Source organism: Lactuca sativa, chromosome 9 (assembly GCF_002870075.4).
Source record: "Lactuca sativa cultivar Salinas chromosome 9, Lsat_Salinas_v11, whole genome shotgun sequence".
Lineage (NCBI taxonomy): Eukaryota > Viridiplantae > Streptophyta > Magnoliopsida > Asterales > Asteraceae > Lactuca > Lactuca sativa.
This window is the reverse complement of record NC_056631.2, coordinates 62,025,567-62,043,969: the sequence shown is the minus strand read 5'-3', so window position 1 is coordinate 62,043,969 and position 18,403 is coordinate 62,025,567. Positions and strand designations below refer to the sequence as shown.

The window sequence follows — 18,403 nt, the reverse complement described above, 5'->3', positions numbered from 1 at the left end:
ATTGTCCTTGATGGTTTTTTAACTACTTTAGTCATATCCGGTTCTGGTCCTTTTCCCTCTTAATTCCCTAGGTATTTGGAATAGACAAAATGGTCGAATATTACAGCATATGCAATTGATCCTATACCCGAAACATATGGAATACGATTCATAATGTTTTACATAAAGATATGATGCTTGACAGTCATTTGCTATAATATTTCCATATTTAGAATTTCCAATGTTGAAACATTTCAACCTGTTATTCATATATACTCATGACTAAGTCTGATTAACACTTCAATCTAAACTTTTAGATTCGAAATAAAGTATAAGTATCCTCCCCATTACAATAGCAAAACAACATTCAAACTTTGCGACTTTGCAAGTCAAAACTTTGTTTCCTATAAATAGCATTGCCAACTCGCAACATCTATCATAAAGATTATGCTCCCACTAGCATAATAATTATGTCCTTACTAGCATAACACTTATGCTCCCACTAGATTTTACATGTACCCAAAAATTAGTTGGACTTCTAGAAATCAATACTTATTGACTTTCTTTCCAAAGTTCAAATTTCTGATACGAGATGCTTCGATAAGACTTTATCTAGGCTTCTCAAACTCATACTCCTTTCCTTAGATAGCTCATATGTGTGTTTAAACTATTTTAGAACTTACAACAGTAAGTCCCGAATGTTCAGACTATTTCTCATTTCTCCATTTCTCACAATTTGAACTATGAAGAGGGATGTCATAATCATAATCGAATTTGAGAACACACTTAACACAATCACTATCCCCTTAAACCTACTTAGTGAAAGCGTTTCCTCACAATCCTTTTAAGAAGCGGAGATAAACATTTGCCATTTAGATTTTATAGTGCATATGTTCCTATCCATGTGAATTTGTCATAACCATAATCACAAGACAATGTTTGTGACAAATCCAAACTCATATGGACTAAACTTGTTCAATCTTAATTTCTTGCCATTTGGTAGCACAAGGGCCTACCATTGCTTCCAAGTTATTGAGCAACTCACCCATATTGATCAATGTACTTTTACTGATCAAGGTGCTTTGCCTTATGCAATCAAATGAGGACTCATAAAACTCAATGCATAGTTGACTTAACTGGAATGGCACATAAACAAGAATATGTCTACACGATGGGTTACAAACGTCAAGTCGTGTGCTAGAAATTAACAATATGTTTACTTTAGATTAGTTCTTGAAACTTTTCAAGATATTTAAGGCTCCCACTAACCTCTTGACATATAAGATTCTCTTGTCAAGAAACATTCCTTGACAAACAGATATTCAAGAGTTAGTGCGGGTTCTTGTCAAGAAAAACACTTCATATAATTGGTCTTAGTTGGTCTTTGTCTTATCTAATACATCACAACTACCAATTTCAAATGTGCATGAGTAAGAAAACTTTTCTACTCCACATTTCATGATGTGTTATAAACCTGCTTAGGATATGTCACTCAAGACACAATCTCGAAGTATAACTTTAAGAATCGATTTTGGAACGAAGTATGACTCACCTTCTTGATTTAACCACTTCAACAATTTCCGATACCTTTTCTTAGTCATGTAAATGCATTAAGGTGTAATTTGAGGATCAATTGTAACATGGTTCCATAATCATTAAGATGATCATAAAACACGATACTAAAGTATTATCCTTTCCTTTCAGATTGGAGAAAACTTTTATGTTTCTGCCTAATCGATTCTTCTTATTCGTTCTCCTATACCTTGAAACTTTTCAAGGTATTAGAATTACACTTAATCTTGTAAGTATAACCATATTTACTAAACTTTTAGTAAATTATGATGAATAACCTTTATCATTCTTTGTGGTGGATATGACTTGTACACATCAAAGTGTACTAGATCCTTTAGTCCTTCACTTGACTCACATACATATGCGAACAAGGAATTAGTCTCAATTTTCAGGGTATAGAGAGATAAAGGTTGGTCAATAAATGTCCAAGAGGTGGCTTAAGTTGTTTAAATAGGGTGCAAACCCTAAAAATTAGGTTTTGCAGATGCACCACGTATGTCATGTTTACTCCACGTACGCCCCGCGTACGTGGGTGAAACCCGCGATCAACTAATGGGCTAGTACGTTAAGCGTACTCATAGAGTACGCCATGTAACACCCGTGTTTCTGGATAAGCATTAGTGTAATGATGTAATAGTCAGGGTCAACAACTGTAAGATATTTTGAACTAACGAAGAGGAATTATTTGAGTATTATATGATTTATGTGCTTTATGTGCTTATAACGATGTAATAAAATAACAATAAAAATATGTGTCAAAAATAAAATAATAGATAGACCCAATATCTATGAAGAAAGTTGAAGTGGTCGTAACAAGGATTCCGGAGATATAAAGAACACTAAAATCCGACTTATAACGAATAAGTTATGACCCGTCGAAGTTTTACGACAAAACCGACACGACGCTGTGTATCGTAAAAAGTGAGTTTGCGATAAACTACTTTTTAGCCTTAGCAATTTAAACGAAAGTCGTAGTATATGTAAATCGAGAACGTACATAAAAAGAACGTCCAAATCTGACATCTTTTGAGGAAGTTATGATTTTTTTTAAGATTTAGCATAGCAGTGCACTACCCAGAAATCGAATTTTAGATCGATCGATTTTTAGCCAAAATGATCTGAATGAGAATTGAAGATCTCATTAATAAGAGTTCAACGATAAAAAGACAGTCGAAAACGGAGCCCGTATGTAGAAGTTATGAATTTTACACGGTCTTTAACAATGTAATATTCTCATAATGTTAAATTTAAAATTGGTCAATAATTGGCCAATGAGGTCAAAAGGATAGTTGTAGATCTTTTCAATACCTACACGTGGATATAAAGAACGTAAAAAACGAAACTCGTATGCGAAAGTTATGAATTTTTTTAAAATTGATTGTTTTACCTGCGTCCGGTGCCGCGTGTCAGCACCAGGCTTCACCTTGGTGCCTACACAAGACTCACAACGTGAGAGGCATGTCTCACGACGTAAGAGGCCCCGGACAGCCTATAAATAGAGGTGCAAATCTCTCATTTTCTTTACACCAAAACCATTATTTCTCTCCCAATACCCCCAAACCCTATCTTTCATTCCCTAACACTTCCTAAGTGCTGGAGGCGAAGCCCGGAGCGCCAGAAGGCTCCGAGAAGAAGAGCTTTTGGCTCAGAAGTTTTTCCCCTGTAGAGCCCGACTCCTAGCTAAACCCCTTGTAAGTTAGTTATACTTAACTTACTTTAAGTATAACTTATGTTTAAGTTCACTATCGTTATTATGAACCTATAAACAATATATGTGTTAAGTATTATAAAATATAAATTATACAAAGTGTTATTATAATACCTTTTAACTGCTCGCAGTATGCGGAATCTAGTTTGAATGGCCGCATAGGGTTGTTGGATTTCATAATAGCTTAAATGCCAAAATGGTCCTACCCTATAGTGTTTCATGTTTGGCCCCTGTCTGTACATAGCAGTTGAAAAGTATTGTTTAACACTTATATAATACAAGAAAAACAATATTGCTCGTAGACCTTGACTTAATGATTAATCTAGACTAATAATCAGTCGCAATAACTATTAGACTAAAATCTAGTGATAATGATACTAGATTTTGTCGAAGGAAAATAAAATTGTTAGAAGCAAAGCGTTGCTCGAGTTTGGAGTCATCACTTTAACAAGTGAGTGCGTAGTTACTTTCATTTTACACATAGATATGAAGTATTTAATATAAATTACATGCTATGTGTGCATATTAGATGTGTTCTTGATATCTATGTTGGATGAACAAAAATATACAACTTTTATTTGATTTAAAATGTATATGTATTTTATACATATAAATATATTGGGTAAAGATGGGTAGATGAATGATTAGAGATGAAAGATGATATACATGAACATTTGCAGCTATGGGCTTAGTTCCCTATAGATGAACATTGGCAACTACGCCACAACTTGTATGTGTTTTTGAATTACGTGTTCATCAGATGTACTATAAAAATCCTGGTAGCTGCGCACAAAGGATAATATTGACAGTTGTGCCTAATAGAGAACATCATAATCCTGGCTGCTGCGCCTAAAGGATAATATTGCCAGTTGTGCCTAATAGATAACCTTTGAACTACGTGTTCACCAGATGTACTCTAAAGACCATGGCAGCTATGGACTTAGTGCCTGTTAGATAAATCCTGGCAGCGATGGACTTCGTATCTATTCCTTATGACAATCCTTATGAATGAATGAATGAAAATATATGATGCTTAGGGTAGATTCATAAGAATAAAGAAAATAATGGGGATGAGAAGTTGGGTTAATTGTTTGATGATTAAACATAATAATTATATTATTGTGGGTTGAAAATCCTATGTACTTCCCAAGTTTTTCAACCTGACTCACTCAATTTATTTATATCACAGGTGTCGATACGAAGATACATTACACTGAGAGATTAAAGAAGATGTAAATCATTAGTGTAAATGAATGTAAGGTCTGTTTATGCTCATGCTTCTGTATTGACGATGACATTCTAATGTTTGAATATAAACAAAATACATTTTTTCGGAAATGCTTTGATAATATTTTTATCATGTTTTTTGGGAACAAATTCTGCAATATTATTCTTTAAAATTGATACTCTGATTTTTAAATAAGCATAAATAAATTTTTTAAAATGACCGTGAATTTGAGGATGTCTGTAACGCCCGCGTTTCCAGGCTAGGCATTTTCGTTGATGTAATAGTCTAGGTTAACCTTTGTAACCCATTTCGAAATAATAGAAGTGTATTATTTGAGTATTATGTGTTTTGTGCTTAATTGCTTAATTATGTGGTTTGATTAATTAAGAATAAAAATAAGCGTCAAAATTTAAGTGTAAAATAAACTTCATATCTTTGGATAATGTTGTAGTAGTTGAAACGAGGTTTCCGAATATATAAAGAGCGCCAAATCTGACTTCGTATGAGGAAGTTATGATTTTCTGAAGTTTCGACTTAGTGGTATGCAGCCCGAAATACTCGCTTTGAGATCGAGCGGTTTTTAGTCAAATCAATCTAAACGAGAATCGAAGATCTTGTTGTTGGTATCGAAGCGATGAAAAGTTAGGTGAGAACGGACGTCAAACGAAGAAGTTATGAATTTATAACGAAGTTTTTTTGTCCCAGCCTACTAAAAATAATTAATAAAAATAAAGTCAAAATTAGCCGACGGAGTCTAAACAAAAGTTGTAGAGCGTAGTCTCACCTTCGCGTGGATATAAAGAACGTCGAAAACAGAGTTCGTATGAAGAAGATATGAATTTTCGAAGTTTATTAAATAATTAATAATTAAATTTAATTATTAAATCCCGGTATTATCCGAAGACGAGTCATCGGACTCATCCGAAGTACGCCCCGCGTACTAGCCTACGCCCCGCGTACACCGAGGTATGTTGACATTCGCACTCGAGTATTTCGGATACGTAAGTCATGACGATTCGAGGCGTACGCCCCGCGTACTCTGAGGTTCCAGCCTCTATAAATAGGATCCGAAGGCAGCCGACTCCTTTGCTATCTTTCTCTTTTCTCTCTCCCGTGTTACCTCGATTTGCGTGCCAGAAGTACCCCGAAGCCCCGGTAATATTCTCGAGCCCCGAAGCAAGTCCCGAGATCCCGAAGATCCCGAGAAGTGCGATTCCCGAGCCGAAGCTCTGTCCGTGAGAAGTTCGATTTTTGTAGAGATCTTCCAGATCTGCTGAGGATTACTACTTCTGTAAGCCGTAGTGCTGTCCGATCATCTTCTGATCAAGTGAGTGTATACTACCATTCATAAACACGGTAATAATACAAGTATGGTTTGAGTGTATTAAGTATATTGTTGTTTATATGTGTGAGTGTGTAGTTACTTTCTTCTAACGCATAATTATGAAGTATTTTATACGGAATACGTATTATGTGTATAATTTTGTGGTTATGTGTGTGAATGTGTATTCAGTTTCTTCTATCTCATAGATATGATTTATTCTCTATGAAATACGTGTTATGTGTGTGTGTGTGTGCCTCATCTGTTATGTGGAATATGTATTGATTAAAGCATGCTATACAGGTTTTTAAACTATGTATAAAAATGTATATTTTTATCTACTAATATGTTAGGTAGAACATGGGTAGATAGTTGGTGTGTAATAAACAGATGAAAGGCCTCGTTGTTGTTTGATTTAGTCATCTAGCGGAGTTTAGATGACGACCACAGACTTTTCTAGACAGTCTTGTGGAACATTAGCAGGCTCGCCACCTGTAGGTGTTAATGAACTTGGGTGTTCATTCGCTGTACTCCATCCCCCTCATGGTTGCCTTATTTGACTTATATTGCTGAGGAACCCCCGAAGCATGTGTTGTCGCCCCGATGAAATATTCTTAGACTAGGTCCCTTATGTTAGTTGTCTTAGGGACATAAAGTGAGAATAACGGGAATGGGTAATTGGGTTATTGTTGGTTGGTGGAAATTAAATATAATTATTTATTGTGGGTTGAAAACCCTATATGCTCACCAGGCTCCCAAGCCTGACCCACTCAGTTTTATTTGTATTACAGGAAGTGGCGCAAGAGCATAAGATGGATGAACCACCAAGTTGTTTTGTTTACAAGTCTGTATATGTATATATTTGTTGAATGACTTGTAATGTTATCGTTTATGCTTATTGGTCTGTATCGGAACATAACACCCCGAGTTTTGATTATATAATGAAAATACATTTCTTTTATGAAATGCTTCGGTAAACATTGTTTTATCATGTTTTGTTATTGGGAACAAATTCCACAACTCTTTCAAATCAAAATGATTTACTCTGAAATTATTTTAAAAGCATAAATGAAAATCGGTCTTTTCTGGCCGAGATTTTGGGGATGTCACAATGTCACACGCCCCGCGTACTAGCAAGGGGACCAAAATGTAAAGAATTTCTCAATAAGGGCTAAAAGGAAACTTACCACATTACAAGTGTTACATCGCGGTGCTCCATTCACCACGTCGCGCCACATCATGGTGCTCCATTCACCACGTTACCTTGATCCATTTAAGTCCTCAATCGATTTATTCTGGAAAACGGATGTTTCAAAAGCTAACTACAATAAGATAAATAATGGAAAACTAACTAAACTAACTATAATGTAATATGTATTTAAAAAAATAACCATTTATGTTTTGGCAAAATAACCATCAATTCCCGATTAAAGTATTCCAGACCGAACAAAAAAATACATTTCGGATCAGCATTCCGAATTCGAGACTGACATCCAAATTTCGAACTAAAATTTTGAAGTTTGAATTTGTTTTTGGAATTTCATGAAGAAATCCACAATTTTAAGAAAAAAAATCCGTTTTTATTAAAATTTAACAAAACAAATATAGTAGTAAGAACTATGTATAATATTAATATACAATATTAATGCATAAAATCAAAAATCAAATGACATCTGACAGAAATACCGATATGTTTTTCAATCACAAAAGATTTAGATTTAGGAGTAAATATTGTGTGCATATATAAGCTGTTATAAAAAACATAAATTCAAACATTTTATTTAAAAACAGTGATATTAATTATTTTAAAATAAATATTTAGAAAAGTTTGTTTGACATTTTTTTAAAGAAAAAAAAAACTTTAAATTTAAAGAACAAGTATGAAATAATGCATTCAAATGTAAATGATATTTTTAAAATCTAAAAAGTAGTTATTTTCTTTAAAAATGTATTTTTTGGACTTTAATTTAATGAATTACATATAGATAATTGTAAAGAGGTAAAGTAGAATATTTGAAATTGTATTTCAAGTTACCATTGTGATATTAACCCTTTTTAACTGTTTAAACATTTTGATTCGTTATCAGATCATATACTGAAGATGCAACAAGAAAAAGGGTTGAAAAGAAGGGGCTGGGTACGGAACTCTTGTATACAAGCACAGTGGTTTGATCTGCAAATCCTCCACCCTTCCACGATGAAACTCCCCAAATCTTTGATTCTCCTGCTCCTCTTCACTCTCCTGATAGTATCGAATTCATCTTTTCAATCCGACGAGCTTCTCGTCGACGATGAAGAATTTGGTCTAGAAGGCGGCCGTTCACCTGATATCGATGTGACGGTATCATCACCTCCAGTCATATCTCTTCCTCATTCCCCTCCACAACCTACTAGGAAGAGATCGGCAGATTCTGAATCTGACTCTAGAGTTCAGTTCGCTCTTGAACACGCGTTCGAGGATTCCGATGAGTTCTCCGCCGCCGGCACTTTTACTGCTCGACTTAAGACTTCTGCTCATGGCGGACAGGTATGATGGTTTTATAGTTGGTGGTGAATTTGTATGGAGATGTGGAGTATATGAGTGCTGCAAATTTGAATCTTATACTACAGAACTAGTACCTGATTACTGATTAGATTTGCTAGGAATTAAACTGAAATGCTTTCTCATTTTGCGTTATTTGTTATGCGATTTACTGTATGTAGTTGATTCTTTACTCTGAATTGCAAAAAAAAAAAAAAAAACATATCAATTGCGAAGGCGAACACGGCTTGTTATTTATTTGATTCAGGATTTTCTAGTTGTTGATGGCTTCAAACGTATATGATTATCGGTAATTGCACATGGAAGAAACATAGGGTTTACCATTGCCTCTCAAAATTTCATAACTATCTTTCTTAGTCTGTCTGAAGATTAATAACTTGTCAAAAGAAATATTTTGTAAAGTAACTGAATGCAAATAAAAATAGCATACACTGTTGTTACTTTGCCATGTCATGAAGCTCAGTATAACTGTCCCTTTGCAGCTGATATATGCATGTGATCCTTGTATAGTTCTATATCTCTTTGCTGATTTGGCATCTATCATGTGAATCAGATTCTTACAAAGCTTCGGTTCTCAAGGAACGATCTTACTGCAACAGAGAAGGAGAAGTTTAAAGTGATTCTTCATCAACATACTCTTTCTGAATTCTGATTTTATCCATTCTGTTTAAACTTTACCTGTTTTGACTCAATTCTGCTTTTTAATCATATGTTTCTTCAGCAACTACTGGAAAGTGATGACTTCTACAGAATTAGGTTACCATCTAATGTATTACATCCTTCTGGGAAAGAGTATGTCATTTCCTCAGTGAAGGCAGTAAGTTTAAAACCATTAACCAGACATTATACATCATTCTTTTTTGTGATATAAGTTACTTAAAAGTGCTCACTGTCTTTCTATTTACTTCAGAGATGTCTCCCAAAGGGTAGCTTGGATGAACATATTATTATACACATGGTAATTCTACTTTTCAGTAACTATAAATTATATATCTGCCTATTTATTTCCTTGATCTACATTCATTATAACACCAAATATACATATAGTTGTAAATCTTGTACTAATTCTGTATCATCACAGGAAGGTGTTAACATTCTAGCTGTCAACTATGGTTCTTTGGGGGGATGCCAGTATCCTAGGCAGTTGAGTTTGGTAAGTTAATTTGTAGTGACATGGATACCCTATGTTATAATTTTTTTTTTTTTAGTTTTTATAAATTGACCATTTATATTTGGTATGTAATTTGTTGTTTTTTAACCAGCCTTCAAAGTGGTCCTTCAACTCTCACACAGTCTTAAAGTACAGTGAGCTGGCACCAAGGTGAAATTTCCATGTTTTGTATATATGTTTTTTCACTTTTTGAGTATTGAAAGAATCCGGTTTATTTGCCACAAAGAGTTGAACACATTTTTTTTTATACTAATATTAAAAGTTGTTTGTTGCAACAACTTAAACAGGACTCCATCATTTTCAGAAGATATTATTGGTGGTGTTGAGGCAGGAGTAGGAAATGAGGAAGGTGTAAAGCCATTGGAGGAGAGGTCCTTTTGGGCTAAATATGTGAGAACTCTATTTCTTTATTTATTATTATTTTTTTAAAGTGTTTGTGATGAAGTTGATGTTGATAATTCCCTTGTTTCAGTGGATGTACTTGATTCCTCTTGGACTTGTTGTGATGAATGCTGTCACCCAAGCCATGAACCTGCCTGAGGAACAGGCGGCTGGTGGTGGTGGTGGTGCCCCAACACCGCAGGCAGTTGGTGCTGCTCCCCGGGGACAAAGTGCAGCAGTAAGAAGACGTTGATGCCACCTGTCATGTCATGAAGTAGTAGTCTTGTAAAATGACAATGATACATGTTTCACAATTAACAGGATGACCCATTTTTTTTTGTATTGAAGAGATGATTAAAGGGATTGTTACATCTTTCCTAATGACATGTTCTTGTTTTATTACATAAAATATTTCTCATAAATTATTTTAACAATATCATACCCATAAATAATTCTACTTGTAAAATTCAATCACGTACATGTTACAAACACAACATTCTTTTCGAATCCCTTTGAATCCCGCACCTTTAGCCAGCACAAGAAACTCATCCTCCATGCGCTCTTTTCCTCCCTGGTTTTGTGTCATCATGCTTGCATCCATATGTGTAGTGACTTTGTCAAAAGAGCTTGTGTTTGACAAAAAAGGAAGAATGTATTCAACTACAATAACTTTCCCATCATTTGGCAAAGCCTTGTAGCAATTCATTAGCAACTTTGCACAATGATCATCGCTCCAGTCATGTAGTATCCACTATTATATTGGATTTCATATTTCCATTAGTTAATAAGATGTTAAATTCAAAACATATATAACATGTTTTGAGGAAAATTAACTACCTTCATAAAAATGGCATCACCTTGTGGAACCTCTTCAAACATATCTCCTCCCATATGTTCTATACCTACATTCATCATCAATTTCTATCATGTTAAAACTAAAATCAAGAAACCAACCTAATTGTAATGGTTTTTGTTCGATTTTGTGCCTAACGACTAGATGAATATACCTGGATAAACGGGTGCATGTCGGATCACATGTGGCAAATCAAAGTTAATGCCTTTAATGGTGGGATATTTTGATGTAATGATATTGAGAGCAACTCCAAGACCACCTCCAACATCAATAACACATTTAAGGTTGTCGAAGCCATGGTAGCATTTAAGAATTTCATTCATCATGATCGTAGTAAAATTTAACATGCCATTGTTAAAAACCCTGTTGAACCTCGCATCTAATGCTGGATATTCAAATGCATGTGTTCCATGAACCTTGTCAAATGGAACACCACCTTCTAGCACCGCATCTTTAAGTTTAAACCTTGTTCAAGGAATAGAAAAAAAATGTAACGTCAATACATACATACATGCAAACATATATACATACATACGCATACATGCACACAAATACATACATATATACTTTATGTGTTACATATTTGACTAAATAGAGCATTATATGAAATGAGATCAATCATAAAATAAGTAAATAACAAAATAGTTTTGACGTCTCCAATTAGATGTTATTTATTATTTTTTTTATTAATTTATTTTTTTCTTACAAACAAAGTCATTGTACTTTCAAAATTTATCTCACTTGGTATAAAAACACTAAAGCCTAACTTTTATACTAAATTTGGTGTAAAGTTTCTCTAAAGAGAATTGATGTTGGTGAATCGTGTAACATCAAATTTGATGTCATTTAGTAACATAAAATATAATGTTCTAGTTATGTATGCTTAAAAGATAAAATTAGATAATGATGTTTTATAAAATTTCATATAAATAAAGATAAAAAATAAGTTTTTTTTTTTTAATATGAAAAACGATTTATGATCAGGATGATAGTATTTTGTTAAATTAAAGTAACTGAAAATATAAAAAGTTTTAGAAGATTTAACCATTAAAGATGCTTTAAGGTCATTAAACTTTTTTATTTGGCTAGATCTCTTACGTGTTTTTTACTATTCCTTTTACAACTTAATTTGTGATTTGTTTTTTTACAAGTTTTTTCATAATCTATTTTTCTTTTTTACAAGTTTTTTCATAACATGATTTTACAACTTTTTTTTTTTTTTTACTTTGCTTTTACATTGATTTTCACAATTCGTTTTTACAATTTCATTTTTACATGTTTTATTTTTTTACTTTGTTTTTAGATGTTTTTAAAAATTCATTTTTTCATTTTTTTTTTCACAATCCATTTTTGCAACTTTATTTTCTTTATTTTGCTCTTAAAACATTTTCATAATTTGTTTCAACAAACCAAATGTGAAAAATATGTAAAAATGAAGTAAAAGAAAATGTAAAAAAGAAGTTATAAAAATGATTTGTAAAAAAATGTAAGAAACTAGATAGTCAAGAAAAAATTCAATGGCCTTAGATAACAAAAAAACAAATTTAGTGATATCTAGCCGACCAAACTAACTAAAAAACAAATTCAGGGACATTTTAAATCTTAAACAAAGTTTAGTTATTAAATGAGCATAAATTTAATAGTTTAATACCTAATTTTGACCTTAACTAGAATTAGGCACGTTAGCTTTTTGGTAATTTCATCATCAATATTTTGGTTAAATACAATCAGTCTAGATCATATACAAAGTACATATGCTAAGAATCAACAAGAAAAAAAAACGAAACAATTGGCAAAATATATTAGTTACCAACAAAGTATTTTGAAAATATGTTGGGATAACTGTTATAACTTGTTAGAATTTCAACTAATACACTTCGTAAATGTTAAAGTGTATAGTTGCATTAAACCAAAATATTGATGAACCTACAAAAGAATGTGAGATGTTTTTATCGAATGAATTAAATGATACATTTTTTAAAACTAAAGTGAATAGGTTTGTAAGAGAAAAAACAATAACTTAAGTGAGATAAATAAAAAAATACATTATTACCAGACTTTATGCATATTAAATACGTCTATAACTCATGTCATCAAATGCTTGATTGATAAATTCTCTTATCATTGGCGGACTAGCTGTTAGCTGAAAAGCTAGCTTATGGCTGAAAAGCTAGTTGTTAAATAAAAAGCTAGCTGATAAAAAATAACGTTTGGTAAAACTAGTTGAAAAGCTAGCTGAAATATATAAAATTACATAAAAGGACATGTAAGAATATGTGTTTCTATAATTAATTAAGGGGTGTATTTGGAAAATTTTAAAAAAGCTTCTAAAAAGCTAGTCTAAGGCTATGTTTGGCGTACTAGCTGAAAAGCTAGCTGATAGCTGAAAAGCTAGCTGTTAAATAAAAAGCTAGCTGATAAAAAATAACGTTTGGTTAAAACTAGCCGAAAAACTAGCTGAAATATATAAAATTACATAAAAGGACATGTAGAAGTATGTGTTTCTATAATTAATTAAGGGGTGTATTTGGAAAATTTTAAAAAAGCTCCTAAAAAGCTAGTCTAAGTAGCTTTTCAAAAATTAAAAACTACTTTTTGGCTTACCAAACACGACAACATAAAAAAGTTCGAAAAATAAGCTAGCTTATCAGCTAGTTGTGGCGCGCCAAACACAACCTAAGTAGTTTTTCAAAAAGCTAGCTTATCAGCTACTTTTTGGCTTACCAAACACGACAACATAAAAAAGTTCGAAAAATAAGCTAGCTTATCAGCTAGCTGTGGCGCGCCAAACACAACCTAAAATAAACTAAATTGATCTTTACGGTATAAAAATATGGTTGATTCATTTTTTTTTTATCAAATATGCAAATCAAAATTCGTAGAAAATATGATTAAACCAAAAACTAAAATTACGCGTACAAATTCGACATACCAACTTTCGATGAACACTTTATCTTGAAGCAACTCCATAACAGGACATAAAGAGACCCCATCTTTGTTTGGAATAAAGTATTTTGCAACAGAGGTGAGTCCATACACTCGAACCAACCCCAACTGATCATGATCTCGTTGATTGCAAGTGACAACCGAATAACTAGCAAGCAACCGAAGCATTCGATCAAGCATCTGGTGGGCACTCGGGTTTGTCATGGACAAACGAGACACGATCTCATGAGCCGAGAGTTGTGCACCGGGCCCCGCCTCGGCTATTTTATCGAATACCTTGAGCTTGATTGTAGTCACCAACACCATGGGCAATGATGTAGAGGTAACCAGTTGCATTGCATATGCGAAATCCTCCTCCCTCGAACCCATTTTCAACAGTTGAGCAATCCGTTTAATAACTAACTTATAGCAACTTTGTTGGTAATACCTTATAGCACTCCATACCTCAATTGACCCCTCTTTATATATGTAATCATATAGAAACTCACTACACAGTTTAGGTAGATTAATTTGGCTGATTTCACGATTTTAGGAATCATTGATTAGCCTGCTAATTTTGATATTTTTCAAGCTAGACTCCTAGGTTTGGCTACCATACATATAGCAATATAGGCATTTTCACTAAAACTATAGCATGCCTATATAAAATTACGAGTATATGCTATGATGGTAAGTTGATATATAATGTATTTTGGTATATCACGGACTTATTATTTTATGCTACAAGTTTATATGTTAGTTTTGATATTTTTCAAACTAGAATCTTATTTTTGGACTATACACATCAATATAGGTTATTTTGACTAAAATTATATTGTGCCTATATAATCTTTACTAAAATATGCTATTATGGTAAATCGATATATAATTTATTTGGTATCCTCTCTAATAAATAAAGTTTTTTTTTGCCACATGTCATCTTCTCTTTCATTTTGCCACTTGTCATTTTATGAGAATTTTAGAAATTTTATTTTCCACTTGTCATATTTTAGGGATTTCCATTTTCTTAAAATAAAATTCCATAAAATTGTAATGAGTTTTATAAGGAAATAAAATCATCATATTAATTGGGTAATAAATTCTCATAAATACTTCAAACGATTTAATTTTTTTTGCAAATTTTCAAAAGATTAGATTCTGTTATGTTATGTAAAGTATTACATTATAAAATATTTCATATTTATATATTGATATTAAATTTTTATTTTTAATAAACTCGTGTAACACACGAGTCTCACACCTAGTATCATATATATTAGTTGTGAAACCTATGTATTATACACGTTAATTAATTTTTTTTTTAAATATAAATGTCAAAATGTTTGAGAACTTTGAATTTATAAAAAAATAAGAAAAATAATGATTTATTATAATGGAAATGTTTTTTATCTTTTAAATTTAAACAAATAATTTAAATAAAAAAAAGCTAATGAGCTTTAATTTTGAGGTTTTGAAATTAAAAGATAGGGATGAGAATTTGGCCCGAAAACCCGAACCGAACCGAGAACCGAACCGAACCGAATTAGACCCGAATAAGCAATTCGATTCGGTTTTCGGGTTATTCGGTCCGGGTTACCCGAATAAGGGCTTATTCGGTCCAAAGAATCGAACCGAATATGAAGAGTCGTTTTTTCCCTTGCACAATTTACGTATTCGGTTCTGTGATCATCACAATCGATCCCAAAAAAACCAAATCGAAGATCGTTACCCACTTAATACACCAAATCGAATATCCTATTACACCAAATCGAGTCGACTACTTCCATATTGATGATTGCGACAATTTTGTTTGATCGACAGTTGCTGATTGCGAATTGCTCCTTCCGACAATTTTTTTTGATCGACAATTGCTCCTTGCGACATTAGTCTTTGATCGGCATTAGTTTTTGATCGACTTCCGTACTTCAAACTTCTGTGAATCATCTCCTCATCTTGTTTTCTAGTTTCTACTCCATTCAATTCATGGAAAATTGGGTTCCAAATCAAGAAACACAACTAAGAATTTGCATCTTAATCTACTAATCAATCTTTCAATGTGTTATTATGTATGTTATTCATTGAAAATTGGATGTGTTAATCTACTACTCAATCTTTAAATGTGTTATTATGTATGTTATCAATTGAAATTTGAATGTGCTATGTTAACAGTTAACTTTTTTGCATCTTAATCTACTAATCAATCTTTCAATGTGTTATTATGTATGTTACTCATTGAAAATTGGATGTGTTAATCTACTACTCAATCTTTAAATGTGTTATTATGTATGTTATCAATTGAAATTTGAATGTGCTATGTTAACAGTTATTTTTTTTTCTATAAGTCCAAGCAATGTGGACTTTGACCTTGAATAAGAGAATTTAATGAAAACAACTATATATGTTCTTTTACTTGTTTCATTCCATATTGATGAAGTTATTTGAGTTATATACTTATAGATAGATTTTTGGGTGTTTTGGATGTTTAATTTTTAGTGTTTAATTTGTTTACTTAAAAGATTTGTTATGAAATCATAAGCTACAAAAGTAATACAAAATATTCGGGTTACTCGGGTTATTCGGGTTATTCGACTCCTTAATCATCTTGTACATGTTATTTGAGTTATTCGGACCGGAACCGAACCGAACCGAATAATACCCAAACCAAACCGAACTCGTATTGCTTATTTGGTCCGGTTTTCGGTTCATACAATTACCCTTATTCGGTTTTCGGTTTATTCAGGTCGGTTCGGTTCGGTTCAGTTCCGACCCGAATAACATCCCTATTAAAAGATAAGTTTATTAGTGAAATTAATATCCATTTATTACTATATTTATTGCAGTTATTACATTAAAATATTATGTGGAATTTAATAAAATAAAGAAAACTTATAAAATGGCATGTGGAAAAAAAATTAATCATCTATAACCACAAAATGATATTTGACAAATTAAATGAGAGTGTGACAAATGACAAAAAAAACATTCATTTATTAGAGAGGACTAGGTGTAAAACACATGTATTATACGAGTTGATTAAAAAAAATAAAATATTAAAATGTAAATAATAAGTATATTTTTAAATAAAATTTTAAAATAAGGAATGAAGAAACATGTTAATTGCAATTTATTATATTTATTACATTTGATACTTTCATATATAAAAGTATAAGATTATATGACTTTTTAATTTTAAAAATTAAAAAAAAACCATAAATTGATATGTGAATATTATTTATTTAAAAAATATCACAAAATAACAAGTGTTAAAACCCATTAGAGATTGACATGTGACAAAAAAATATTCATTTATTAGAGGAAGCGGTATGGGTCACCACAATGCCATTAAGGCTGATGTGGCATGCCCATAACGGCATGATAATGGGGAACACACCACCCCTTCCTCGTTATAGTGCCTCTCGTGCGTGTTACGATAGATTGAAACGGGAGATTTATGACCGTTGCTTACTACGCGGTTGATAAACGGTCAATTTAATAAAAAAAACTTATTTTCTTACCTATAAATACTAAACATTTTACCCTATATTTTTTACACAATTCTTTTCTTTCTCTCTACATTTATAAAATTCATTACTTCCTCAACCAAAAAATGGAATAAAACCCAAACATCCCTTCACCAAACCCAAACCCACAACCAAACACAACCTCTCCTCTCGAATTTACTGTTTACGAAAATTATTTTAACTTATTATCCTCTCAAAGTTCACCGCAAATCACATACTGAGGAACTTGTTTCAATCTCACCTCAACTCCAATCCAATTCCCTTCATCACCCTCCATTCAACAATTGTTTTTTTTGGTAAAACCCAAGTTCACAACAAAACCTTTTCTCGACTTTCTCTTTGATGCCACAAACACAAACAACCACCTAACCACTACCAACATAACCGTTGGTCGAAATCGTTACCGAAGTGTGACAACTGTCAAACTTGGCTTATCCAAAGTCAAATAAAGTCAACAAGTCGAACAGGTCAACGTAGCTAACCCTGGTATATTAGGGTTTGCATTATGTTTAAAGTTGTACAACTCGCCATGTTAATACAAAGTAATCACTTGAAAGTTTCATGTGTTCAGAAATTTTATACCCTAATCAGGGCAAGTGATGGAACTACTCGATAAAAACACTATTACATACCCTTTGGGGACATATAACACTCATAACAAGGCTTAATGGGGTTTACAAACCTTGCATTTCGAAGCTAAAGACTCGCAAAGGTCACAAACAAAGTCTCTCTCAATCTCTCTCACTCTATCTCTCTTTATCTCAAATCTCTCCCAAATCTCTCTCACAACCTCCCCCAACTTTCTATAATGATTTGGAGGGATCCTGACCCTTAACTTAGCCAAAAACCGTGCAAAACAGGAAGTTTACTTGAAAAACAGCCTTATAGGGCCGAACCCTCTTAGGACCGAAACCCTAAGAAGCAAAACCCCTAAGAAGCGAAACCAAAGGACCGAAGCCGAAGACCAGGGAGCTGAAACTTGAAGAACCGAAACAATAGGACTGAAACCCGGAGGAACCGAAACCGACGCTCGGACCGAACCCACCCTCGCCTTCGCTTCTCTTCCTACTTTCGCCTTCGCCTCCTTTCCTCGTGTTCGCCTGCGAGATTTCCCAGACCGAAACCTACTCTCGGTTCTCATCATACAACCGAAACTACCTTCGGTTCTTGGCTTCCCAGGGACCGAACCCTCGACCCTGAAT

At 33.0% G+C, this 18,403-nt stretch overlaps 2 protein-coding genes across 2 annotated transcripts; one reads left to right on the top strand and one right to left on the bottom strand.

Annotated features, from left to right (window-relative positions):
• The first annotated feature begins 7,890 nt into the window (after positions 1-7,890).
• LOC111903003 (uncharacterized) lies at positions 7,891-10,311 on the top strand. Its single transcript, XM_023898796.3, has 8 exons — positions 7,891-8,335; positions 8,904-8,966; positions 9,072-9,167; positions 9,261-9,308; positions 9,432-9,503; positions 9,613-9,671; positions 9,809-9,911; positions 9,994-10,311. The coding sequence occupies exons 1-8, from the start codon at positions 7,910-7,912 to the stop codon at positions 10,153-10,155; spliced, it is 1,029 nt and encodes a 342-aa protein (XP_023754564.1). The 5' UTR covers positions 7,891-7,909; the 3' UTR covers positions 10,156-10,311.
• LOC111903002 (caffeic acid 3-O-methyltransferase) lies at positions 10,207-14,108 on the bottom strand. Its single transcript, XM_023898795.3, has 4 exons — positions 13,688-14,108; positions 10,910-11,220; positions 10,740-10,804; positions 10,207-10,653 (listed from the first exon to the last, which is right to left on the bottom strand). Exons 1-4 carry the CDS (start codon positions 14,068-14,070, stop codon positions 10,357-10,359), a joined length of 1,056 nt encoding a protein of 351 aa, XP_023754563.1. The 5' UTR covers positions 14,071-14,108; the 3' UTR covers positions 10,207-10,356.
• Between the last annotated feature and the right edge of the window lie 4,295 nt (positions 14,109-18,403).

Coding starts and splice junctions, on each gene's coding strand:
- LOC111903003 (XM_023898796.3), top strand. CDS start 7,910: ATGCAACAAGAAAAAGGGTTGAAAAGAAGGGGCTGGGTACGGAACTCT. Junction 9,309..9,431: donor AACATATTATTATACACATG/GTAATTCTACTT, acceptor GTATCATCACAG/GAAGGTGTTAACATTCTAGC. Junction 9,672..9,808: donor TACAGTGAGCTGGCACCAAG/GTGAAATTTCCA, acceptor CAACTTAAACAG/GACTCCATCATTTTCAGAAG.
- LOC111903002 (XM_023898795.3), bottom strand. CDS start 14,070: ATGGGTTCGAGGGAGGAGGATTTCGCATATGCAATGCAACTGGTTACC. Junction 11,221..13,687: donor AAAGTGTTCATCGAAAGTTG/GTATGTCGAATT, acceptor TCCTTGAACAAG/GTTTAAACTTAAAGATGCGG. Junction 10,805..10,909: donor ACATGCACCCGTTTATCCAG/GTATATTCATCT, acceptor TGATGAATGTAG/GTATAGAACATATGGGAGGA.